We start from the raw sequence: 27,690 nt of genomic DNA, 5'->3' as shown, positions 1-27,690 counted from the left end.
GCATTCCAAATTGGGGAGAAAAGCAGAGAAAAAAATATATATTAAGAGTGGAGGCAGGTAAAAGAATGGAGAAAACTGGGTCAAAAGGCAGATTTGAACCCAGGTCGTCCACATGGAAATAAACACATCCATACCGTTTTTACACACTAAGCCACTGCGGCGACACTTCAGGATGCAGTTTGTCTATAATTTCTTTGTTTCCATCAGACTATTTGAGCACAAATAGTTGCACTGTCTGTTAGGTATGTACAACAAGTATAAATAGTCACTCCATAATAATAGTAATAATGTTATATTATTGATATTATTTACGTTTGCTCTCCATCATTAATACACTGCGGCGAGCGGAAAAAGCACCATAGCATCATAATAGAATGCACGTGCGCGAGAACCTGAAGAGAGAGGGATCCCTTCTAGACACCTCCGTCTACCTTTGTCTGTTTATCCAACTGCCTCTGCCTGGTTTGATACCCTCTGAGACAAGACTGCAAGAGAACCAGATCCTAAGAGAGAAACAAGAAAGAAGAAAAGTTGGTATAAAGGGGAACATGAATAATCTACATGTTGTGATGTGTTGTACCAACCCGTGTTTGGTGTAAGCGCCAGTGCATCTGGATGATCTTAGCTGCTTTGTTTCTCTCCATCTGCTCCAGACTCTGTTTCGGCGCCAACATTGACAATGACGTTGGTTCTGTGAGTGTAACTGACAAACAACTGTCTGGAACCTGTGAGATAAGATGCGTGATGAGTCGTCGTTTTCACTGTATATGAATCATCATACTGCAAAACGTGTAAGTAACATTATTGATTCTAGCATAACTGTGTGAGAAAGTTACAGAAAGAGAAGTATTTTAAAATGTGTTACCTGACTGTAATTTTGTAATCTGAGTTTTCTCTCCTCCTCGAGTTTCTCCTTTAAACAATTGATTTCTATGGTCAGTGCCCCCATCTCCTGCCTTTAAGCACAACATGAAATCAAAATCGACCTCAATTACTTTCTTAAAGGGATAGTTCACCCAAAAATGAAAATTCTTTCATAATTTACTCACCCTCATGCCATCCCAGATGTGTAACTTTCTTTCTTCTGCTGAACATAAACAAAGATTTTTAGAAGAATATTTCAGCTCTGTAGGTCCATACAATGCAAGTGAATGTGCCCAAAAAGCACATAAAGGCAGCATACAAGTAATCCATATGACTCCAGTGGTTAAATCCTTGTCTTTAGAAGTGATATGATAGGTGTGGGTGAGAAACTTTTTTACTATAAATCTCTACTTTCAAACAGCTCTCCTAAGAGCTCTTCCGGAGCCCTTCTACCAAGGGAAATCTACAAGGTTTGCAACAAAATGCATAATGCGGCGGTCCTATAGATATTCTATGGCGGTACACTGGCAAGGAGACCAGAGGCCATTTCTTTTTTTAATGGATGCGTATGGAGGAGGTGCTGAATAAACGTTTTTGTGAGGAAACAGCTCATTACTTAATGAACTGACCACCTGTCCGCTAATCTTCAACATGCTTTACACAAAAAAATGTATGAAGTTAACTATAAATTGCTGTTTTATAAGAGAAGACACAAACAAGTAGGAGTACGTTTACGGCTCTCCACATTCATTTGTATGATATTCGCAAACTGTGACTTACTGTCATAACAGGCTGGTTGACCGTTACGCTCTTTCTTATGTTAAAAAATGCGGAGGTGGTTATCTCAGTATAAAAGATCTCTGGCTCTTCTATCCTTCTTTTGTCTTTGGTGATACACATGCTTTGTGCATATCACACCTCCTGGGCAGGGAGGAGAATTTATGGTAAAAACAATTACTTAAATATTGATCTGTTTCTCACCTACACCTATCATATTTCTTCTGAAGACATGGATTAAACCACTGGAGTAGTATGGATTACTTTTATGCTGCCTTTATGTGCTTTTTGAGCTTCCAGTTGACTTGCACTGTAAGGACCTACAGAGCTGAGATATTCTTTTAAAAATCTTTATGTTCTGCAGAAAGTAGAAATAAAGTCACACACATCTGGGATGGCATGAGGGTGAGTAAACGATGAGAGAATTTTCATTTTTAGGTGAACTATCCCTTTAATAAATGTCCCTGGTCTAACAGTGCATGATTTGTGTTATTTTAAAGAATGTTTTTTTATAAATAATCTTTTCATCAAACTTTCTATAAAACACTTTTTCTTTTCTGCTGACATAAACAAGGGTTATGTGGACAGTGATAAAATAATATTAGAGCCTAACATTTCACGATCAAATTATTTGTTACATTTATTTAAAGTAGAAACCTGTGTGTTTGCATCAGTCTTTCATGCTCCCTGATTTGTTCTTTCAGCACTTTTTCAACATCTTTCATCCTTTCGTTCTTCTCAGCAGATAATTGTTTTATCTCCTCCCTGACGAAACAAAACAAACAAATATTTACAATTAGAATTACTCACGAGTAAATGAATACAGTCAAAAAAGGAACATTTACAATTATAGAAATGTATGATACATGGGACACAGTTAGCATCCACCTTTTTCCTTAACATGGGGCTTTCCTCGATTCACAATGGAAGCCTGTTTTTGTTTTCTGGTCTCTACAGTTTTGCATCTGCATATGTTTTTAGTATATTGAATTGGAAAAAATTGCCCATAAAATAAAAAACTTGTGGCTCCATATTGCCGATACTTTACTTTAAATGATGACCATCTTTTGACAGTGCCTCACCAGTGTGGGTAGATGATGTTAAGCGATGGCCCGACGTTGGTTATGTTGATAATCTAGTTATTATGACAGTTAACAACTGCTCAAGTTGAGCCTGAACTCATTTAAGCTTCGACTAACACTTAAAATAACCATTGTTCTCCATCTGGATCACACATTTTGGTAGTTTTTACATTGCTACTTAAGAAGACCGGAACCAGAAATCAATCCAGCGGCAATCAGAATCATCATGGTGCCGCCCATTGGTTGGTCAGAAAAACTGTGGTATACTGTTTTTATAAGAAATAATCTTACATACTTGGATGTACTTGGATGTATATCATGGTACTGAATGATTACCATTTTCATGTACCATGGTATTAACATGGTATGCCAAGAAACTTTGAAGAATACAGTGGCACTACGACAGTATTTTTGTTTCAGTGATGTAGTTAATGCCTGGTGTTGTACAGTTTACTGATGCATGCTATGTTTCTACTCACTCTCGCTGGTTTAGTTTTTCCTGTAGATCCTTTTTCTCCTCTCCAAGTTTCTTAACTGTTCCCCTAAAATCCACGTCATTCTCAGTAGTCACTGATGGATCCATTTCTGTGTCGACAGAATCTCTCTGATTGGCTGATTCTGACCCAGTGACTTTTTCCTCTGGGCTCTTCCGTGAGTCTGATGCTTTGGCGACCTGAATATTCCTCATCTGCTCTACTCTCTGTGAAAACATGACAAATAAACTGCATTCACATAATACACTTTTGAAAATACATTCTTCAAATACAAGTCCATCTAATTGATTTATAATACATGAGATACTGAAAGGGAGATCACAAAACTACAGAACCAGACACAAGCAGATTACATGAGTAACACTATACATACAATTCCATAGTTCAGACAGTGTCTAATACATATAAGATACCAGTACACTTCAAAAACTCACTGTCTTCAACACACCAATAGAAAAATCTCTCTATACTGCAAAAGAAAAAATAAGCATTTCTGTCTTGTTTTTTAGTGAAAATATAAAAACATATTTAAAACAAGACACATTTACTTGACAAGCAAAATGACAAAGTATATTAAATCTTGCTTTCAAAGAGATCTAACAGAATTTAGTGAGGTTTATTCTAAAACAAGAAAAACCTATGTGCCAATGGGGTTCGTAACATAAACATGTTCCTCTTTTGAATAAAATCGTTTTTTCTTGTTTTTAAGCATTTTTAATTAGATTTCTCAGAAAACAAGACAGTATATGTCATGTAATTTTGCTTCTCAAGTAAATTCATTTTGTTTTAAGGATTTTTAAATTCTTTTACTGAAAAACAAGACAAAAATACTAAGAATTATTATTTTTTTTTTTTTTATAATTTTTTTGCAGTGTACTAGTGTGCGTACACCAATAAAATTAATAAAGTACCTTTTCAAGTTCCAGTATTCGTCGCACCAGCCTTTGTTTACTCCAATCCAGATAACCTGTAAACAGCAATACATCACACAGGGTTGGACCTGAAAAGAACCTTAAATATTATTTTTTATTCACTTATTTGTCTCATATGTATCCAAGTTATTCTATCCATTAAATTCTTAAATTTACACCATTATTATAAAATACATACACCCGTGACCGCACATCAGATGAATTCTATATGAATCTGCAATCTGAAAGTTGTAGTAAACCTTTTCTGTAAACTGTCTGTGATAACTTATTGGCATAAGTGCGTTTTAACTCTGGGTTTAAGTCTGGTTACGATGTGCCCAAATGTAAGTACCCTTGGCCCGGCACGCAGTGTTGTCCATCATGCTGATCTCTTCCTGTACCAAGTCCTTTTTTAGCTCCTGGTTCTCATCCTCCAGCTGTTTGACTGCCTTTGTGAGTTTCAGAACTGTCGCACTGAGAACTTTGTTCTGCCGCTTGCTGTCTTTGCTCTCTGCCTTATTACTAAAAAGAGAGAGAAAGATATATAATCATATGGGATCTAAAAGGATCATCAAATTAAAGCATAATTAATAATGTTGGTACCTTTTCTCTGTTGACTCTAACAATGCTCGCAACCTGTGAACCTACACACAAAAAGAGTCTGTATCACTCAAACTAGCCAACAAAATACAAAAAGTCATGTACAGTAATATAAATATAGTGCTATACAAAAAAATGTAAGCTACCTCTTTATAGTAGGTTTCTACAGTGATCTTCATTTCCTGCATGTTAGTGGTTTTAAGGTCACTCTGAAGCTGACTGTGAAGAGAAATATACCACTTGTCAGTTTTGTTCATGTATGTTCCAGTGTTAAACTACTCACAGAGGTAAACAAATGAACAGGTCTTTCACTAAATTATTGAAAAAACCCTCAGTAACATCTACTGTACATTAAAAAATGAAAAGAGTGCCATTCATCTATGCTCAAAACATGTGTTACTTTTTTTGTTAAAGCAATCTGACTGACAACTACAACTAAATAGTTCACCCAAAAGTGAAAATTCTCTCATTATTTTCTCACCCTCATGCCATCCCAGATGTGTATGACTTTCTTTCTTCTCCAGAACACAAACCAAGATTTTTAGATGAATATTTCAGCTCTGTAGGTCCATACAATGTAAGTGAATCGGTACCAAAATTTGTAAGCTCCAAAATGTGCATAAAGGCAGAATAAAAGTAATCCATATGACTCCAGTGGTTAAATCCATGCCTTCAGAAGTGATATGATAGGTGTGGGTGAGAAAAAGATAAATATTTAAGTCCTTTTTACTACAAATTCTTCTTTCTGCCCAGTAGGTGGCGATATGCATGAAGAATGCAAATTACCAAAAACACAAGAAGAAGATGGTGAAAGTGAAAGTGGAGATTTATAGTAAAAAAAGGGCTTAAATACTGATCTGTTTCTCACCGATCACATCGCTCCTGAAGATATGGATTCAACCACTGGAGTTGTATGGAATGGAAAAAAAGCCAGTTGCTTTTGAGGAAAAAAAAAAAGGTGCCAAATATTGTATCCTGACCAGAATGATTGAAAACATTCTATTGCCACTGAACTCATTAACTCATTTACCCATTTACAGTAGATGTTCATTTTAACAAAGTGTCATGTGAGAAATCTCACAAGTTTTGGTCCTAACCAGCTGCGACCGCCACAAGCATTATGCTACAAGACAGTTTGACATTTTGTCAGTCACATGGCTCCTTTATCATCATATTGCACTGGGTAGCCCCACCCACAGTTAAATCTCATTGGTCAATCAACATGCTTAGCTGTGATTGTGTCACTTCATGCAACATTTCGCTTTAACAGTACAGAAATATTACCTGACACTCAAAACTGCCTGGTTAGGACAAGATGTTATACTGCAGAAGCCTTCTTTCATATAGTACTTACTGACCATACATAATAATGTGAATGTATCAGAAAATGAATGAAATGCATCAGACCTCAAGGCATTCTCTTTTTCTTTGTACTGCTGCTCCAATCGCAGAATCTTCTGTTTCAGTCCATTAATAATCTGGAGTGCATGTTTAAAGAGAAAGAGAAATTGTTTATATTTGTATCAGGTCAATTCACCAAATGAATTGATTGTGAATGAAAGGTTGTGTGAGGTTTTCATAATTGCATGCTCACCGATCTATGATCAGTTTTCTTGTCCACTAAACCCCTAGCATACTCTGAGTCCTGTATGATCAAAGCAAAAGTTCAATTTACGTCTAACAGAAATACACTCAGCCCTGCAGATAAAAGTTAGTAACAATTAACTAGGGGTCACAAAATAATGAAATCACTCAAACAAACATATCAAGCCCATTAAGGTTTACTAATAAGCTTTTCACCTTAGCTGGATCCAGCAGTTGTTCGATCTGTCTGTCTTTCTTAGTGTTGTCCTCTTCAAGATGCCGCAGCTTGGCTTTCATCTTATCAGATTCAGTCTTTTGGGCCTGGATGGTCTGATGAGACAGAAAAGAGAGAGTAAACACATGGACACATGTATTCTAAAAGCATGGCTGAATACTAATTATGAACACAATGTACTGGGCAGGTGATGGAAAATTAAGCACTTCTGAGTATGTAGCAGCAAGACAGTGTTGAAATATTAAGACCTACTACCGCATCATTAAATTTTGTCTTGATACTCTACATTTACAGTGTAAAAGGGCTGTGGGCAATATTTATGCAAAAAGCATGGACAGATCCATAATTCCAAAAATTCACCAGAAATAGTACATTATCCAATGTTTACATTTTTACATTCTTTTTTTTTTTTTTTTACATACCATGATCTGGGACACACAAATCTTAACTACTAATCCTTACTACTACATACTATATAGCATATAGTGTGCAAATTGGGATGAATTCTACCATTTCTAACTGAAATCTGTGAAAATATACATTAGCCAACATTCACCTTTTTAAGATCAATTATTTCATCGTACATATCCTCCTTCTCTTTGTAGTCTGGGGTTCCTGGAACATAACCTGATACAGAAATGCAAATAAATAAAATAAGATTATAATAAGATGGAGAACAAAAAAGAGAAATAACAAGGGTTTTATATTTATGCTACCTAATATAAAGAAATGTATCTACACATTTAAGAATTAAAGGTGAAGTATGTAATTTATGTGTCAAGTGGCACCAAATGGAATTGCCAAAATAACTAGATAGGTCACTCAATGTAGACGTAGCCTATCAATAAGGCCACGTTCACACTTATCTGTTTAAGTTTGAAACCTCCTTTTTCAGTTACCTAACGCCTAGAACAACGTTCTAGTGTGGACGTTCTAGGTTTATGTTCTGAGCATAAACAGCGTAATGTATGCATTTTCAAATGAAAATGTATTAGTGTGGATGTGGCCCAAAGCAAAGTCTTTCTAGCAAGTCAGTCCACTGTCGGCCATCTTTGGAACGCTCCCGGGAGACTATTTCCAGTAATGTCAGTGCAGCTCCTATCTACTTGAATGGAGGAACACCGAAATCTCAAAAACTGTTTGCAAAGCTTACGTTTAAATGGCATATTTCAAATCAGCAGTAAAATCTGACAACACTGGTCTCATAAATTGTGCTTCTTTACCTCATATTACTCTAAAAGGTGCAATTTTCTCAGCTTGAATAGCTAATGCGCAATCTCAAGTTGATTGACAGGCGATGTCTGCATCTAAATGGTGAATGGCTCTTTCACCTTCCACCAGGCGTTGGGCGCTAGAGCTCCTTGGTTGGGCATTCCAACTTCACCCATTCATTTTAATAGAAGTGGTCCATCTCTGATTAATAAATAGTCTCTGACTAAAGCCATGAAATGGCCAGCCTTGAGTGTTTGTTTACATTCAATTTGTAAGCATAATTTCGATCAGATAGAAAAGATATAGCAATGTGAGTCAGAACAGTCAGAAAGTTTGTGCCAAGTTTGGTGGATGTAGCCTGAAAGCTCTAGGAGGAGTTACGGAGTTACTTTGTCAAGCCAACATAGCGATTGTTTCTAGGGCTGGGTATTGATACAGATTTCCAGATTTGATTCAATTCCGATTCACAAGCTCTCGATTTGATTCGATATCAATGCATTTGGGTATATTTCTATTACAATGTCCATTTTGCTTACACATGAAAAAGATTATCTCTCAGTTAATGCTCTTAATTATAAAGGGACTTTCTAAGGTAGCCTCTCTAGGTACAATTCGAAAATATTAATTAAAAAAATTATATTTTATCATTAGTTTTTCATCATATTGGTCACAATTTAGCTTTTAAAAAATGTTTAAACTCAGTACAGTATGTTCCATCTATCAATGTCTTGAAATTGCATATATTACGTATGTTGCATATATTTGTGACATGTTTGTTGTTTACTTGCATAATTTGTACTATTTACAAATATTTACATTCAAATGTTGAACGCATGCCAGATCGGTACTGTAGTTTAAGACTACCGGCATCAGCCAGTGAGCGAATATAACAAGAGAGGACGTGCACAGTTTCTTTAGCGCATCCATGTGTGATTACAATACATTTTTCTTTTTTTGTTGTTTTGAATCAACAACTGACTGTATAGAACAAAAAAGGTATTAAAAGAGACTTTATTCAATGACGTATGGATTGCGTGGATCTTGTCTTTGGACACACAGAACAAGTCAAACCAAATGTTTACTCTCAACACGCAGTGAAAGGCTCATGGATTAACTTTTTTGCCACTGCACTACTTAATCACTGGTGAGTGAAATCCTAAAGTTTACCAGCCAGTGGCTAACCACAGAAGTTTATAGTCGCACAACGTGAAATTTGGTCGCATATGCGCGTGATTTACTTGCATTGTTTTGGGTTGCCTCACAGAGTAAAAGATCGATCTTGGGATTTAAGAATCGATATCGAGATCGTTCATATGAAGATTGCGATGCATCGTAAAATCTTTATTTTTACCCAGTCCCAATTGTTTCCAAATGGGTTTTCCACTCTCTCCCATCTTCCGTTTTTTGGTTACAACAGGTAGCCCCACCCTAAACTCACACCACTGGTTGAGCCAGATATTGACACCCAAAATATTGGGCTATCAAAAAAAGCATAGCAATGTTTTAAAGTGCAAAGCCATAACCTTTACACTCTTCCTGGAAGTCAATATATAAATACTTATAGTTTACTTTCCCTCTACACCAGTGGTCCCCAACCTTGTTCCTGGAGGCCCCCCAACACTACACATTTTGGAAATTTCCCTAATCAAACACACCTGATTCAACTCATGAGCTCGTTAGTGGACACTCCAAGACCTGAATTGGCAGTGTCAGAAAAGGGAGATATACAAAATGTTAAGTGTTGGGGGGCCTCCAGGAACAGGGTTGGGAACCACTGCTCTACACATTAAAGTGGGATAGGAAAAAGTATTTTAAAATCAAAATGACAACACTTCACCTTTAAAGAATTAAAAAACTTTTTACAAACACAACACTCAAGATTACTATATATTGTGGTCAAAACAATGTCTCTTACACATTTTTGTCTCACCATTAGATGCCGAGCGAGAGTATTTAGGCTTTTTCATTCCAAAGGCTTCCTTCAAATATTCAGGTGTGCTGCTCTGCGAAATGCTAGTCTGTGCGCCACTGTAATCAGCTCCCTTTGGAGACTTTGACAATGTCCCTGAAGTAAAGAACATTTCAATTATATTTTCATGCCTTATAAATTTTTAATAGTTACACAATCATCCTGAGCTAGTGTTTGTCAGATAATGATCAAACTATTACAGAGAAACTAATTCGCTTTGAATTTGATTTGTGCGGTTATGAAGTTCCCCAGGAAATATAGACCTTTCTTTGTTTCAAATAATTGTCACAGGCGTTTCATTCCTGGTCACGATATATCTTCCCTTGATTTGGGTCCTAGCCCCAAGGGTGTTTCCTCTTAGTTTTTATGCAAATGAAACTTTCTACTGCTCTCTGGGTATCATAAAACATACAGTACTCGCATAATGGCATAACATATCAGAATAAGAAGAGTAGTGGTAGTGTATATTTGTCATTTAGTCTAAATATAACTTGATGCTGCACTGCCAATGCACATCACTGAGCAACATATTTGTCGCATTATTAATAAAAATCTCAGACCATGTCCTTCCTTCTGTAAATGCAACCAGACGTCTCTGGGTGTGCTGGCCGGAGGGGTTTCACAGTTATGGAGTTGTGTCCTTACTGTCTTCCAAGATGCTGCTGGACTTCTGTTCAGATGCAAGTTTGCACTGTTCAGGTATGGTGACTCTTTAGAGACAGAAACGGAGACTACATAGTTGCATGAAGTACTCCATAATAAAACAAATAGATTTTCTCTTTGTTCATATGTTCGATACAACACTGAAAAAAAGGTGGTAATGTGTGTGGCATGCATAAAAAAACCTGATCATAGCTACACAAGTGTTGATTCAGAAAATCATTAAAACAAGTACAAGTAATGAAAACAGACAGACAGAAAGGTTTGTCACTTTATTTCTTCTTAGTAGAAGCTTTTCACTTACTAGGAGAATGAGGTGGTCTGCCAGAAACTTTCTTTTTTCTTGATTTCTGATAAAAATGGGAAAAATCAGGCAATTGTAATTTACAGTGAAATTACAACCAATCCATTTTTTTTTTTTTTTTTTTGCTGCACTTTACATGTACTATACATTTCCGCTATTGCTAACATACAGTACATTCATAAAGTATTCAGACCCCTTCATTTTTTTTCACATTTTTATATATTGCAGCCTTATGCTAAAATGCTTTAAAACTTTTACATCAATCTACACTCCATACCCCATAATGACAAAGCAAAAACCAGATTTTTTATATCTTTGCAAATGTATTAAAAAGAAAAAACTGAAATATCACATTGACATAAGTATTCAGACCCATTGCTATGACAATTGAAATTTAGCTCAGGTGCATCCCATTTCTCTGGATCATCTTTGAGATGTTTCTACACTTTGATTGGAGTCCACCTGTGGCAAATTCAATTGATTGGACATGATTTGGAAAGGCACACACCTGTCAATAAAAGGTCTCACAGCTGGAAATGCATATCAGAGCAAAAACCAAGCCATGAGGTCAAAGAAACTGCCTGCAGAGCTCAGAGACAGGATTGTGTCGAGGCACAGATCTGGGGAAGGCTACAAAATTTTTTGGCTGCATTGAAGGATCCCAAGTGCACAGTAGCCTATGTAATTCTTAAATGGAATAAGTTTGGAACAACCAGGTCTCTTCCTAGAGCCAAACTGAGCAATTGGGGGAGAAGGGCCTTGGTAAGAGAAGTGAACAAGAACCCGATGGTCACTCTGGTTGAGCTCCAGAGATCATGTGTGGAGATGGGAGAAACTTGCAGAAGGACAACCATCACTGCAACACTCCACCAATCTGAGCTATATGATAGAGTAGCCAGACGGAAGCCTCTCCTCAGTGCAAGACACATGAAAGCCTGCTTGGAATTTGCAAAAAAGCACCTAAAGGACTCTCTGGTTTGATGAAATGAAGATTGAACTGTTTGGCCTCAATTCAAAGCATCATGTCTGCTAGGAAACCAGGCATCGCTCATCACCTGCGCAATACCATCCCAACAGTGAAGCATGGTGGTGGTAGCATCACGCTGTGGGGGTGTTTTTCAGCGGCAGGGACTGGTGGACTGGTCAGAGTTGAAGAAAAGCTGAATGCAGCAAAACACAGGCATATCCTTATTGAAAATCTGGTCAAGAGCACTCAGGACCGCAGATTGGGCTGAAGGTTCACCTTCCAACAGGACAATGACCCTAAGCACACAGCCAAGACAATGCAATAGTGGCTTAGGGACAACTCTGTGAATGTCCTTGAGTGGCCCAGCCAGAGCCCGGACTTGAACCCAATCGAACATCTCTGGAGAGACCTGAAAATGGCTGCCCACCAACGGTCCCCAACCAACCTGACAGAGCTTGAGAGGATCTGCAGAGAAAAATGGCAGAAAATCCCCAAATCCCCAAAAGCTTGTCGCATCATTCCCAAAAAGACTTGAGGTCTCTTTAAGGGTTTCTTTCTTTTTATCAGGGTCTTGCTGATTAAAATAGTCATCTGAAGACAAAAAACGCCTTTTTCTACCATCAGAGGGCATTAGAAAAGATTTTACACAGAAGGAAAGTTCCATTGTATTTGCAACAAGATCACAGTAACCAAAAAGTAAAACCATGATTAGCAGTAACCATAAAACAAATTATGGTACGGTAACCATACGTCCTCTTTTTCCCGGACATGTTCTCTTTTTCGGACCTTAAAGCGTCCAGCCAGGATTTCTAAATTTGCGAATATGTCCAGGATTCGGCTTTAGTTGCATTATGATGTGCATCTGGTCTAATATTCATTTTGTGTGCACACATATTTGCATTGCTTTAAACCCTCTTTGTAAGTCCCACCTTCTCGCACACCAATTGGTCGATTATAAGAGGCTTGCAGCAATTATTGGCCAAATTCCTCAAACCAGCAAAGCCCTGTTGTGTTCAGCATCAAACAGTTGCTTGACAGTAGCAGCAAATGACAGCTGAGTGGAAACAATGCCCAAACGAAAGTGCAAATTTACAGAAGATTTGCATAAAAAATTCCCATGCTTTCGTCCAGGTCGAGATCCGTGGGAAGCAGAATGTATGACATGTAAAGCTGGCACTTATGTGTCAGTTGCTAATAAAGGTGCAAGTGATTTAGAAGCACACATTAGCTCTGCAAAGCATAAAGGGTCAGCAAAAGGTGAAAGTTCATCATGTAAATTAACGGACTACTTTTTGCGACCAGGTAAAATTGTTATCACATTGCTTCATTTTCCATGGCCATTCAAAATAATAGTAATAGTAAATGAAGGTACACTCATGGCATCAAATATTTTATTACAGTACATGGACATTCAAAAGAATGTTGGACATTTTTATTTATTTATATGTATATTTATGTTATGCTAATAGAGTGTCTTTTTCACTATATTAAAGTTTGCATTCATAGTAACATTCTTTTTGGAAAACCAGAATATGGTCACCCTAAATTATGGCATTTTTCGTTAGAAAAACCCATCCAGAAATTAAATTGTATTATTCCCTCACTACCCCGATTTATTGATATAGCTTACTGATATAAGTTCATGGTAAAAAAATAAATAATAATAATAATAATTTAATATCTGTGATATGTGGATTGAAACCTTACCATTTCTGTCTGTTCATTGTGCAGATTTCTCCTTTATTCCTTTTCAATGTTGTTTAGAATGTTGGGGCCGTTTAATACGATTTTAAACTAGTTTAATCATCGACACATTATGGGCTTTCATAGAGGTTTTAAACAAATAATCAATCCCGAATCAGCGATGAACACCTGTCCACGTGTTAATCCACGTCTCTGCGCTGATCTGTCATTGGCTAGAGCTGTTTCTTTTAACGTTTGCCATTTGATATTTCTCGTAAGCAACAAAAAACGACAGTGCACAATCAGAGTGAGGGCCAAATTTTGCAAAGTTTAATCGCACTCTTAGGAAAAATGGTCGCAAAATTAGTCGCAGTCTGGAGCCCTGATTTATTTTGTGGAATCTGCTCATTTTCCACGGCATAGTGGTTGGGAAACACTGCCTTATATATACATATATATATATATATATATATATATATATATATATATATATATGTGTGTGTGTGTGTGTGTATGTATATATATATATATATATATATATATATATATATATATATATATATATATATGTATGTATGTATGTATATCCCACCTGTTCAGTGTCGGACACATAGCTGCTACAGAGACTGTCCTCTGCCTATAGGACAAAAAGTATACACTAGTATTAAAAACCATTATAATTTTTGGTAAGTGTTACAGTTAATGCTTAGTACTTACCAGATCTTGCACCTCTTCTTCAGTGACCAGTTCACCAGCTACTACAGACATTATTATAGTCTATGTGATTACCAATGTTATTATATTATCACTTATTGCAGTGCGTCTTATGAGCAACAACATAACCATAATATTCTCTCAGATGAGCTAAGCAGGTTTAACCTTTAGCGTCGGATTATTATTAGCTATACAGCAGGAAAGCATATGTCTCTAAATGTAGAGAAGTCCATGTTTGCATATCCAGCCACCAGTATATCAAGAGCATTGAAACTGGTAGGGTTTTTTAAGAAGTTCCCAAGGTGTAGATGTTTCCTGATGTCAGCGTTTCTCGATTTTGTGTCAGAGCTACAGATTTTGAGCTATAATATTGCTCAGCATCGTTTTTTCGCGTCTGTTTGCGCTGTAGGAATATCATGTGCATTATTGTCGTCTAGCAACCGAAAATGTTAAACAAGACAATAATAGTCGGGAAATTCAATGAGTTCATGTGCGTCAGCACTGCGCACCACTTGCGCATAGCACTGTGAAGCAGCGTCTGAGGCTGTGTGGAAAAACAGCGGCATTAAAGGAATATTCTGACACCCTAAAATTACAGTAAAAATGATGATTTTAACAACTTTACAGCTTAAATAATACACAAGTTTTAACAGAAGAATGAATGTAAATGGTTTTATAAAATTATTAGCTCCACAATTCTGCTTTCAAACCCTCCCCATTCACTTCCATTGTATGTGCCTAACTGTAACCTTGATTTTTGCTTTTTTTTAATGAAAAGTAGGGAAGAGTTGAAATTATTTACTACATTATTCAAATTATATGCGAGTCGAAATTATCTAAATGCAGAAAGTAAATTGATTATTGACTTGAATTAGGAACAGCAAACAGGCTTTTTGTGTCACTTTTGTCTTTATATATTGCAAAATAAAAACAAAATAAAGCATAAGTGTGAGGAGAAGGAGGGCGTGGCCAGGCCGTGAGGATGCACGCCTGGAGCTGTGTTGCCCCAATCAGCAGGATAGAGATAAGGAGGAGCCGGAGATGCCAGTGAGGAGGAGAGAGAGACACACACAGCCGCTGTGTGTGTGCGTCAATGTTTCACAGCCTGGCCACGCCCTCCTCCTCGTCACATACCCCCAACGCCCGATTCAGGACGAGGAACCAACCGGCCTTCCTGGAGAGGAGGAGTTGCCCCTTCAGCCGTTCCGCCGCAGGCTAGACTTCCCCGCCTCCTGGGAACCTGAGTAGGATGAGGGGAGGGAGAGGGGAGAGAGAAAGAGAGCGGGAGACAGTGGAAAAAAAAACAAACTCCGGTTCCCGATCACACCACCATTCAGTCCTCAGCCAGCTGTGCAGCGGTCCTCCACGACGCAGGACGATGGCAATGGACTTCACCTCCTGGCGGATGGCAGCGGGCTCCTCCGACTCCAGGTGAACTGCTCCAGTACCACCTGATCATGTATCCTCTGTCAGCGGCGAGGACTCTCTGACGATGCGTCTTCCTCCATTCCCTGGTTTCGGCACCACTGTGGCAGACAAGCCTCTTGTTCATCGGAAAGGAGGAAGCGGGAACTATAGTATATTTTTATATATCAAACATAGAAAAAGTGCTTATATAGAATAGTTTGAGCATTATTTTAATCCAGGAAAATAAGGATGAGTCTGTAAGGTCTTCGTGACCTTGCTGAGAGAAACCTGGGCACTCAGCCATGACAGAAAAGTACTAGGGAGAGAGTACTCTTCAAAGCACTGAATGGCACAGACAATAGTTAAAGATTACCACAGCCATTAGTCAAAGTTATTGTATTATGGAAAATGTATTCTTTCATAATAAATGAATTTAAAAGGTTATTTTTAAAAATAGACTAACTGCCAGAATTCCACCATTAAAAAGAAGTCAGAGAGTCTGTGAAATAATGGTGGTGAACAAGGAGGGTGGAGAAGCACGCTTATTGGCTAAGATAACAGGAGGGGTGTGCATGAGGTAATGCTAGATAAGAAACTGTATAAAAGATGAGGGTCTGGACCAAGAGAATCAGATCTCAGCTGACATCTCGGGTTCGTTGGTCGGCTCAATAAACTCTAACCTTTGACACTTGGAATTCCTGACTTCGAGAGTTTTCTTACTGAGTGGGAAGAAAAGTTTTCGACGCTCCACAACAGAACCGGGTTATCAACCAAAAAGACTTTTAATAAACAAACACAACATAAAACTTTGCTTTTCAGCAGAACACAAAACATTGACGCACACACACAGCAGCTGCGTGCATCTCTCTCCCCCTCACTGGTGTCACCGGCTGCTTCTTATCTCTCTCCCGCTGATTGGAGCAACTCAGCACCAGGTGTGCATCCTCACGGCCCGGCCACACCCTCCTCCTCATCTCAATTAGATATACAGTAGAAGCAAGAGATAGTAGATAAAGCAGTAGATATACAGAAGATATATCGTATACATTTAATGTATAATTTATTACAAGATATTACCAGAATTTATTATTATTACTAATTGCAGTAGCTTTAATTATTTAGAATTTAGTTATCTATTCAAAAACGTAAATGTAATATAGAAAGTATATGTGTTCCAAATTTACTGTGAAATAATGTACTGCTTTGGGATTAGGAGACATAATCCTGCTCCGCTGCTTTAATTTAAAATTGAGCAGTAATTGTACGGAAAAGACATTGACTATGACCTTTTGGTTATTTAGTACCACATCACATTACCCACACGTGATAATGGACATCTCATAGATGGATTTGGTTTAGGGATTACGTATTAAAAGCCACCGGTTAATACTGTCCCATTGCTTCTCAAAAAATATTTAATTATTTCAGGATTTTATTATTTAATAATTGTCTATTTTTTCAATGAATTGTAATAGTGGTGTGTGAATGTGTGGAATGACCTGACTTGCCCCCTTCTGGTTGTCAAGCAGCTCTATTGCAAAGCTTTTGAAGTCTAAACAAATACTCTAAATCTTTTGCAGGGCCACTCTCATTATTACAACCCAGTTATATAAGCTGTAATTCCAGCTCGCCTCCCAAGAGGCTGTGATGTTTTTTAAAGAGGTCCTATCCTCTTAAGGTGATTAATGGTAATATGTGTGTGTTGATGGGATGCAGAGAGAAGGGGAGGGACAGAGAAAAGCAATAGAGAAAGGGAGGTAGAAGGAGAAGAGAAGTTATCTGATCTGTTGTTGTTTTTTGTCTAGCCACAGTCAGGCGTTATGCATGAAGAGGGCAGTTTAGGTGCAGCTGAACGTCTTATAGGGACTGCAGAGTGAAGCCTACGAATCGTACACACAGGCAATTCAGGTAAGGAAACAATCATAAAACAGTTTCACTCAAGAAAAACAAACGTCCTCAATGAGCTTGTGCATTTCATGCAGAGAGGAATTGTATTGTTCTTTTTTACAATGTTCAATATTTATATTCAGTTCTATTGCTTTGTAGATTTTATTATTTAGTGATACATTATATCGAAGTATTGTTTGCATTTTGCATCTTAGGCAAAATGGTATGTATGTGTTCATTGCTTAATTTTATTGAACAGCCAAGTAAGTGTAATGTTTTTGAATATTTGATGAAAGCATAAGAGGACAAGTAAGAAATATGTTAAACTTGCTTACTACTTTTTCATTTGTCATTTATTAGATATGGCTGTATTCAAATGAAATCTGTAAATTCTCTTTCAATCTTTTCTCTCACTCACAGACGTATCAGTGTTGCACAGATAAATCAAAATTTGAGGATCACCTGAGATCACCCATTGCCCCAGTGACAAGGTAACAAATTCTATTTTTACAAAGCTCACAGAACCTAAGTACACGCAGAGACATGCACCGACAGACAGCATACAATGTGTAAGACAAATTGCTTATGTCTTAAGTCGCTTTGAATGCAAGCATCTGCAAAATTACAAAATGTAAATACAAGATCTTATTTACATTTAGAAACATGTGTAAATTACAAACATAAGTGTCCATGGACTTTCTTTTTCTTTTCTTTTTTTCTTTTTTTTTTTTTTAAATATGAATGTGTTGTACATCTTAGTTCCTTAGTTTTTCAAAATTTTTTACATTTAGCTTTTTTACCATCACCTTTTGCCTGATAAATGCATGTATTCCATGAAGTCTCTGAATTAATACTGAGGTCATAAAAGCTGCATGATTTATAATTATAAAAGAATTTATAGCAAAATGCTGTTTAAAGTAGTTTTAGATTGACTATAGCATGTCACACCTCAAGACATGTAAACTACTCAAAAATCCTGTTGAAAGATGCTGAATCGCAAACCCACAAGTCAACATTATGGCATGTACCCATGCATTTAAATGTCCTTCTAATCGGCAAACATGGTGAACATTGTAAATCATCACAGTATTATTTACTTGAAAAGGTGGTTTGGATACTCTGTTGAAACATAGCTTGTGTTATCTGATCTAAAACAGGTCACTTTGTTCAACAGAAGATTAAAACGCTTCACTTAATCCATTTGATGACTGTAAATCCATTACAATACTCCCAGTATGTTTTTGCCAGTTGCAAGAGCATTATATAATACAAAATGGATATTTAATTTTCTGTCATTCAACCAAAATGATTTCAAATGCAAAATCGGCTTCCATTTTACACAACTTTGAGTAATTGCGGAATGGAAACAATGACTTATAGTTGACAACAGACAATGACAATAGATAGTGTTGTTTGGTTGTTGAACCATAGGATGGTATAAATGATCCAATCTTGTTTCAACAGATATTCATCTTTTTGTTATCTGACAGTGCTGTACGTTTGTTGTCAGGTGCAAATAAGATGCATCTGGGTCAAAAAATCCCATTGGATGGGCTATCTCTAAAAGAGCTAGGAGATAGTGTGTTAGTGGAGATAGAACCCCAGCGGAAAGGACTGCCCTTTCTCAAACATGTGGAGTACCGTATTATTAGCAAGGTAAATACAATTGTTATCTATACATAAACCTAAACAAAGTTTTAGTACAAGATGTGTTTGTTGGTTTTTGAGGATGAGGGCATGTCTCACACCCTGTCCTTGTTAGCATATGTCCAATTTGGTTTCTACCAAGCGAAAATAATGCTAATAATAATAATGCATAAGTATATGGTTAGTTGAATTTTATTATTTGCATTTTGTATTGTTTTTCCCTTCTGTCCGCAACCCTATTAGAACATACTTGTGACCCACAAACACTAACTTATAGGGAAAGCTCACCCAAAAAGAAAACTATCTCTTTATTTACTCACCCTCATGCCATTCCAAATGTGTATGACATTCTTTCTTCTGCTGAACACAAACAGAGATTTTTTAGTAGAATATTTCAGCTCTGTAGGTCCATACAATGAAAGTGAATGGGTACCAACATTTTGAAGCTCCAAAAGCACATGAAAGGCAGCATAAAAGTAATCCATACGAATGCCACCATTCACTTGCATTGTATGGACCTACAGAGCTGAGATATTTGTCTAAATATCTTGGTTTGTGTTCATCAGAAGAAAGAAAGTCATACACATCTGGGATGGCATGAGAGTGAGTAAATAATGAGAGAATTTTCATTTTTTTTGGGTGAACTTTCCCTTTAAAACACTATCTATCCACTTTAATCCATCCAATATGAATTCCTACACTTCCTACAGAATTGTAAAACTCCTAAATGTATTAATTGTTTCTATAGTGTTTCCAGGTCCCAGTTCAACGCAGGTACAGTGATTTTGAGGTGTTCCACAGTCTGCTACTCCAAAAGTTTATTTACAGGATGGTTCCACCCCTGCCCCCCAAACGCATCCTTAAAGGCGGTGAGATTTAAGAAAATTGTCTGGAAATTGACTTGTTTCTTATGCCAGGTTGTTATGTAACTAAAACTCTCTCTTTTCTTCTCCCCCTCCCACACACTCTCAGTTTTGAACTCAATATCAGACCGAGAGTTTAATGACAGTCGTCGCCGTGGCTTACAAAGGTTCATGACCCTGGTGATTAGACATCCAGTGCTAGCAGGAGATGAATTGGTCAACATCTTCCTCTCAGCAAGCAGCACAGTAAGTCCTGGAAACCAGCTGAAGGCAGTAAATCTGATATACAGTAGACAATATACAGTAAGTGTATTTGTGAAAAAGCATTTTTTCGGTCGAGTGGGGGGGGGGGGTGATTTGTTGAAAGGATGTATATCTATTGGCATCTGAGGTTTTGTGAGATTTTATCCTAAACAAATAAAAATGTATTACAATAATAAAAAAAAAAAAGGATGTTTGCTCTCAAATAAAGGGCATTGTAAGACACAATATAGGGCAGCCTTGAGTGTCGTACTACTTTTTAAAAAGATTATTCAATTTTAAAAAAGGTCACAAATGTTCTTAAAAAATATTATTTTATTAAGCAAATTCATAGTGCCATCTTTCCACTAGAAGATATATAGTAGATTTAGAAGATATATCCTGTAAAATGTAAACATATGTTATATATGGCAAGCTGTATTGACCAATCAGCATCCAGGACTGAAACTATCCATTTAATTAGTATTGTGAAAGTATTTTGTGTCACGAACAATTGTAAAAATATATGTTTGGTTTAAACAATGAAATAAGTTAAGTGATCAATAGAAAATAAATAATGTCTTGGAACTATACCTGTCTAAAAATAGCCATTGTACTGTAAGTATAGGTGATGTTAGTATTATGTTATTACGTTGTGTTATCTTGTGGGGGAACCTCATTACTAGGGGTCACCAGTCTTATGAATCACATGAATAGTGTAGCAAATCAGTAGAAAGCTAAATAGTTAATCAAATGTAATTTTAATTACTGTTACAGGATGTTCAAAACAAGCTGCGCGAATCATTTAAAAAAACAGGTGATGAGTTCCTGACCTCACAAATGGCCTTGCATGGCAAGGTAGGTAAAACCTGCATATGTTTTTACTTGAATTTGCTTATTTTTCATACACATCTGTGGGGCAATACAAAAATAGTTTAAAGTGTGAATAGTACCATGGGATTTTTGGACATGGTATTTATCAAAACACCTTGGAGTACCATGTAAATACAATGGCATATGAATATGGTAGTCATTTGGTAGGCTATATATTAAAGTATACCATGATATTATCATATGATATACAAATTACTGTATTATTGTATAACCCTAGTTCTTTTTTGTCTGGAAATTAAAAAAAGTTTTTTTTTTTTTTTAAGGTGTACCTTCCTGAAGACATACAGAGCCAGGCTGCCGCTAATCGAGAAGTCATTGCAAATATCCACAGCAGTTTTTATAAACTCAGAGATGTAGCCGAGCGGATGGCACATCGCTCACGGGAGAACTCCACAGATCTATTTATGTTTGGCAAAGACCTGAGGTATACAGGAGGGAGATTACGACATCATGGCACAATTTACGTGCCATTTACTTATCGTAACATCTATCCATTATTAACAATGATGAAACATATGGAATGTATGTTTGTTTATGGTCAAAAATCAATGAAGCTTTTTAGTTTTCTATAATTGTTTAGTATTGTGAATTTAAATGTAATTGTTTGCAAACCTATAAACCATCAAAATTATTAGCACACAAGATACAGTAGAAGTAATTCTTAGCAATAGCTAAATGTTACAGACCAGCTGAGAAAAAGTACAACAACAAAAAAAAAAAAGAAAGAAAAGAAAAAGAAAGAAAGTAAAAGTGGTCAGGTTCCCACCAATTTGTATAACCCCTTCAGATAAGAAATAGCTCAAAACCTCTTTCTGATTAATTCAAAAGAGACATAAATTCATAAGAAAGTAACACCACTGACGTTAAATCTTCAGACAAAGTTTAAAAGATTTGTATAGTATTATTTATTAATGATCTATAATAAATAAATACTATATGTAAATTTTCTGTTATTTTAGCCAAAAAGTCAAATATAAATGTGATCATGTTCATTTTAAATGTCTATATTCATTTATTTAATATTAAGTATTATTATATGGTTGCAGTACATTTTCAATGTACTCCAGATGTGTAGCTACAAACATCCAGGTTTTTATGATCTGTTGATATTAAAAGCTTTATTATGTTAAAATTAGATTATTTTTATTTATTTTTTCTGTTCCCTAATATTAAAGGGAAAGTTCACCCAAAAATGAAAATTCTCTCATCATTTACTCACCCTCATGCCATCCCAGATGTGTGACTTTCTTTCTTCTGCAGAACACAAACAAAGATTTTTAGAAGAATATCTCAGCTCTGTTGGTTCCTAAAATGCAAGTGAATGGTAGCCAGAACTTTGAAGCTCCAAAAGCATATAAAGGCAGCATAAGAGTAATCCATATGACTCCAGTGGATTAATTCATATCTTCTGAGGTGATATGATAGGTGTGGGTGAGAAACAGATCAATATTTAAGTCCTTTTTTACTAAACATCTCCACTTTTACCTTCACTTTCTCATTCTTCTTCTTTTGTATTGGCGATTCGCATTCTTCGTGCCTATCGCCACCTTCTGGGCAGGGACGAGAATTTGCAGTAAAAAAGGACTTAACTATTGATCTGTTTCTCACCCACACCAATCAAATTGCTTCAGAAGACATGGATTTAACAACTGGACTCTAGTATGGATTACTTTTATGTTTTTTGGACCATCAAAGTTCTAGCCACCATTCACTTGCATTGAATGGACCAATAGGGCTGAGATATTCTTCTAAAAAACATTTTTGTGTTCAGCAGAAGAAAGAAAGTCACACATCTGGGATGACATGAGGGTGAGTAAATGATGAGAGAATTTTCATTTTTGGGTGAACTATCCCTTTAAAAGTGTAATCAATTACATCTCCATCAATGTTTAATGTAAATAATTGTATATTTAATTTCAGATAGGTTTTGCAGCATTTATTGTAAAATAACCCAATTGCATGATTCCCTCTGTAGTGAACTGGGCTCGGACACATCAGATCTGCCTGATAGTGCCACATTGGGCAAAGCATGGAAGACTCAGAGGAAGTCACTTGTGGAACTGTCAGGAGAATTTGGTCTACTTGCAGACAAAGCAGCACACCAGGTATTGAACAAAAATCCATCATTACTGAACATTGACTAATATGATTCACATCACTGAATTGTAGCTACTAGACCCATTTTCTCTTTCACTGGACAAAAAGATCCTAAACACAAATTAACACCGCAATGTCATCACGACACAATATTATGGAGCAAATTTTGGTCTGGTTGAATACAAATTAAACTGAATATATATATATATATATATATATAAAAATAAAAAAAAATAAAAAATAAAAAAATCAGCATTCTTTTCATCAGGGCTGCAGAGAGGAGGACGAGGTCGTCGAGAAACTGAATCTTTTCCTTGAACAGCTGCAGTCGTATAAAGTAAGTAATGACAGTAAGAACTGAGTGTGTAGGCTATTTGTGGTATTATTACTCTGCTAAAAAATTCAGCCAAATCTAGTTGCTAGCTAGTTTTTCATGGTCTAAGCTGGTCCAAAGTGGTCATTTATGGTCATTAGAGGGTCCAGGCTGCTCTAGATGGTTGTTCAAGATAAACCTAGATCATTGGTGTAGAACTGATAGACCACTTTGGATAGGCAAAAAAGCAGTTGCCATCGAAAGACCAGCAAAAACCAATTCGACCACCAAAACGTGGTTTTTATAGCAGGAGAATATAAAGAGATGCCGATGCCTGTTGTATATACATATACCCCATAAGAAGTATTAAAAAACAGCATTTGAAGTAATTAACTCTGTGTAGTGAAGTCATTTTACATGTATGCTGTAACTGATATCTGCGAATAGGCCAAGGTTTTACACTTTTAACAATTGAACAGTTTGTCATCAGCATCCTACTATACATTGTATTTTAATGTATTTTGTGTATAGGACCTCTGTGATCGCCATGACAATGGTGTGCTGTTAGAGCATCAGAGAGCATTTGAAAAGCGCAACGGGCCTGTGGCGACACATTTAAAGAGGCAGAGCTTCTCGGAGCAGCCAGAGTCTAGACTTACACAGGTAATAAATTTAAGACACACAAATACAAGCTTTATATTGCTTCCATAACGAAATCGGATATTAAATGAGAAAATAATGTAGGGAATCTGGAATTGATTGGAACTTGAATAGTGGCAGTTAACATCATCAAATAGCCTAAGTGGCTTAAGAAACACCAGCAGAATTATTAATATTATTATTATTATTCAGTTTTAATTTTTATATTGGCTCTAACCAATTTACTGTTTATTATTAGAATATTCATATACCATCTATCATATTACCATATACACCGTATCATGGCATGTACATGGTCCTCCAAGGTACTTAACAAATACCATGGTATTACTATCATGATAGAGTCAATAAAACATGAACATATCATGGTACCTTGTAAGTATGCACAAAAAGGAAAGGGATTATATTTCTTAACTTCATGTGTTATCTTACAGCAAGAAAACACAATAATCACCATGGAGATGAGGAGCTATTTCTCCCTTTTGTGTCTTCATCAAGAAACTCAACTGATTTTCACTCATCTGCCACTTGTAACTTCCATTCTGGGGACATTTGTCCACTCACAGATACAAGGACACAAAGAGGTGTGTTTACACTAACACAAAATCGCACGACTTGTAAAGCGATACATTTGACAAGTACATTACATAACCAACTACATTCATAAGCTTTTTCAAGTGTGATCAAATTGCGCAGTAGCTCAAGTGATAGCGTTTTGCACTTGCAACACAAAGGACAGGGTTATGAGTCCTGAAGAAGAGCACGCAAATTGACATGTGAGCTGAAAGTGATACGGTTTAGGGTAGGGAGGTAGGTTCTGTTGATTTTGTTAAAGCGATAGCACATTAATCTGAAAATCCTCATCTTTTTATGTCACATTTGCTCTTTATGACATTATTGGTTAGGTTAAGGTTTAAGGTGTAGGTTTAACCTTAGGTTTAAGGTAGGGAGCTAGGTTTTATTGATTTAAACCTAAATAAAGCATTAGCCTTAAAGGGATAGTTCACCCAAAAATGAAAATTCTCTCATCATTTACTCACCTTCATGCCATCCCAAATGTTTGTGACTTTTTTTCTTATGCTGAACACAAACACAGATTTTTAGAAGAATATCTCAGCTCTGTTGGCCCATTCAAAGCAAGTGAATGGTGGCCAGAACTTTGAAGCACCAAAAAAGGACATAAAGGCAGCATAAAAGTAATCCATACGACTCTATTTGTTTAATACATGTCTTCTAAAGCAATATAATAGGTGTGGGTAAGAAACAGATCAATATTTAAGTCCTTTTTTACTACAAATTCTCCTCCCTGCCCAGTAGATGGCGATATGCACAAAGAATGTCTATAGCCAAATACAAAAGAAAAAGAATGTGAAAGTGAAAGTGGAGATTAACAGTAAAAAAAAAAAAAAAGGACTTAATTATTGATCTTTTTCTCTCCTACACCTATCATATCGCCATATCTGAAGACATGGATTTAACCACTAGAGTCATATGGATTACTTTTATGCTGCCTTTATGTGCTTTTTGGAGCTTCAAAGTTCTGGCCACCATTCACTTGCATTGTATGGACCTACAGAGCTCAGATATTCTTCTAAAAATCTTTGTTTGTGTTCTGCAGAAGGAAGACAGTCATACACATCTGGAATGGCACAAGGGTTTTGGGGTTAACTATTCCTTTAAAAAACTAATCTGTTTGGGAGACCATTTACAGTAACTCACTTTTAGCACCACACAATGGACATTTCAAATGGACATTTGAAGTGCCACGATACTTGTAATGAACCACGTAATGTCATTTTGACTGTGTCACCACAGTCACATAATTTTCATGAGATCAGGCTTTTTATGGTACTTTATGTTTTTTGTTATTTTGGAGCTTGATCATTACATGCTTTCACTGTATTCTGCTAAACTTCATCTTTTGTGTTCAGCAGAAGAAAAAAACTAATATGGGTTTAGAACGAGATGTAAATGATTAAATTAACAAATGTATTTGGGTGTACTATTCATTCAAGGCTTTAGCTGATTAGTAATACTATTATGTTTATTAATAGCCTACTACTGTTTTAACTCCACATAGATGGGTGATGTGTGGGGTGACCTGCATCCAAAACTGAAGTCTCTGTTTGAAAACGCTAATGAAGTCTCGTCTCGTTCCTCTTCTCAAACACATACCTCCAGATGATTAAAGAACTGCACTGTTGTTGCCCTTTCATAACCAGAAAATGAGGATGAGGTGACACCCAACCAGAAAATTCCCAGGTTTTACCCAATATCCCTGACTATTTTACAGTGTAATGTTTTGGTTAATGTTTTCTTTCTCTTAATTAATTGTACTGTATATACTTTAACACATTTGTTGATGGCTTTTCCAAATATATAGCCTATACAAACAGAACATAGTGACTACAAAAAGTATTTGGACATTTAAGCCACTTTTAAAAATGTATAACATTTCACTATATGATATGCAAAATATCAAACCATATGCAAACAAATGGTCCTAAACCTTTTCCTATCTAACTTCATATTCCTTAGACATTTTTTGCAATAACTTTTCTAACCATCTGATCCCATAGCCCTCATGTTTACACAGGTAGCAAAGTAACCTCAGATGTAGTAATCACATTAACTATGAACATGTTCCACTAAGTCTGCCAACCAAAAAGTGTCAAAATACTTTTTTTGTCTTAATTTTGAACAGTGTATCTATTGTCTTATAACTTAAAACCACATAATGTATTTCTTCTTGTGAAATGCTTTGCTTGTGCTTTCTTTCTTTACTGTATACATGCCCCTTTCGCTGCTTTATATTTGATGTAATGCAATGACATTCATACATTTGTATTATGGCTTAGTGTCTAAATACTTTTTGGAGACAATTATACAATATAAAAAGAGATTATAGAGTTTATTTATTTTCTAAATGTCCAGTAGAAAAGCATCCTTTGATAGCAACATGCCAATGTCTGCACTGCTGTTCAACCTTTTCATTTACTGTAATAATTCTTATTTAGTTTTCTTTCTTTTAAAAATGTGAACCACACTCATTTGTTTTGATGCAATATGCGTGCACACATTCAAATAAATAATCCCAGATCTTTTAAAACCTGTGGTCAGTCCATCCATATTAGTTTTTCTCAGATCGCTTTGGCTCATTTTTTGAAACAGTCTTAACATTCTCTAAACTGTAAGTGCAATTGTCACAACTGTTTTATGGGACATCACAACTCTATTGCATGTCTGCTAAATGTAGTAACTCACCCAAAACATTGAATTCATGCTTCAAAACCTAGTTATTGTGTCAGTAAATTGGCCAATGACACCAAAATGAATTTTGTTTTTTTTTTTGTCATTGTGTGAGCCGTACTGGTCAAAATGTTTCGATGTTTTTTCACCATGGCAGTCAACTCTGGAAATGTTTGTAATATACAAATTTCATTGTTGTTCTACATTTTTGTTGACACTGACTGCTTACTGTACTATACAAGAATGTCAGTTTTGTCTAGCTGAATGCTATTGTGTATCACACTGGGCTTTTTAGATACCGATTTCAAATGTAGATAAAAGTTTACTGGGAAAAGTCAATACTGTACAATACTGTAGTACACAGAAAAAGGATATGC

General features: G+C 36.3%; 2 protein-coding genes across 3 annotated transcripts in view; one reads left to right on the top strand and one right to left on the bottom strand.

Moving 5' to 3' along the window:
• The window catches only part of iqce (IQ motif containing E), a 24,572-nt gene extending 10,059 nt beyond the window's left edge, over nucleotides 1-14,513 (bottom strand). The window contains exons 1-18 of the mRNA XM_051705127.1: nucleotides 14,060-14,513; nucleotides 13,935-13,979; nucleotides 10,693-10,738; nucleotides 10,289-10,438; nucleotides 9,690-9,824; nucleotides 7,104-7,174; nucleotides 6,529-6,642; nucleotides 6,323-6,373; nucleotides 6,136-6,206; nucleotides 4,875-4,947; nucleotides 4,732-4,772; nucleotides 4,481-4,650; nucleotides 4,129-4,184; nucleotides 3,203-3,423; nucleotides 2,299-2,406; nucleotides 866-956; nucleotides 585-725; nucleotides 432-503 (exon numbers count right to left, since the gene is read on the bottom strand). Of these exons, the coding sequence (XP_051561087.1) occupies nucleotides 432-503; nucleotides 585-725; nucleotides 866-956; nucleotides 2,299-2,406; nucleotides 3,203-3,423; nucleotides 4,129-4,184; nucleotides 4,481-4,650; nucleotides 4,732-4,772; nucleotides 4,875-4,947; nucleotides 6,136-6,206; nucleotides 6,323-6,373; nucleotides 6,529-6,642; nucleotides 7,104-7,174; nucleotides 9,690-9,824; nucleotides 10,289-10,438; nucleotides 10,693-10,738; nucleotides 13,935-13,979; nucleotides 14,060-14,110 (1,707 nt within the window). The 5' untranslated portion in view covers nucleotides 14,111-14,513. The remainder of the gene's footprint in view (nucleotides 1-431; nucleotides 504-584; nucleotides 726-865; nucleotides 957-2,298; nucleotides 2,407-3,202; nucleotides 3,424-4,128; nucleotides 4,185-4,480; nucleotides 4,651-4,731; nucleotides 4,773-4,874; nucleotides 4,948-6,135; nucleotides 6,207-6,322; nucleotides 6,374-6,528; nucleotides 6,643-7,103; nucleotides 7,175-9,689; nucleotides 9,825-10,288; nucleotides 10,439-10,692; nucleotides 10,739-13,934; nucleotides 13,980-14,059) is intronic.
• On the top strand, nucleotides 773-27,690 carry snx8b (sorting nexin 8b). Of its 2 annotated transcripts, XM_051705146.1 has the most exons (13): nucleotides 773-791; nucleotides 17,269-17,371; nucleotides 17,771-17,841; nucleotides 18,861-19,006; nucleotides 19,746-19,866; nucleotides 19,970-20,106; nucleotides 20,878-20,958; nucleotides 21,258-21,418; nucleotides 22,970-23,099; nucleotides 23,360-23,428; nucleotides 23,936-24,067; nucleotides 24,499-24,648; nucleotides 26,145-27,689. In XM_051705146.1, the coding sequence occupies exons 4-13, from the start codon at nucleotides 18,872-18,874 to the stop codon at nucleotides 26,247-26,249; spliced, it is 1,221 nt and encodes a 406-aa protein (XP_051561106.1). In that variant the 5' UTR covers nucleotides 773-791; nucleotides 17,269-17,371; nucleotides 17,771-17,841; nucleotides 18,861-18,871; the 3' UTR covers nucleotides 26,250-27,689. The 2 variants fall into 2 exon arrangements, with proteins under 2 accessions (XP_051561106.1, XP_051561105.1); XM_051705145.1 differs by lacking the exon at nucleotides 773-791 and having other exon boundaries at nucleotides 17,231-17,371; nucleotides 19,970-20,163; nucleotides 26,145-27,690.

This window comes from Myxocyprinus asiaticus, chromosome 8, assembly GCF_019703515.2.
Source record: "Myxocyprinus asiaticus isolate MX2 ecotype Aquarium Trade chromosome 8, UBuf_Myxa_2, whole genome shotgun sequence".
NCBI lineage: Eukaryota > Metazoa > Chordata > Actinopteri > Cypriniformes > Catostomidae > Myxocyprinus > Myxocyprinus asiaticus.
Note: the sequence above shows the minus strand (reverse complement) of the source record. Positions and strands in the feature narration are given on the sequence as shown.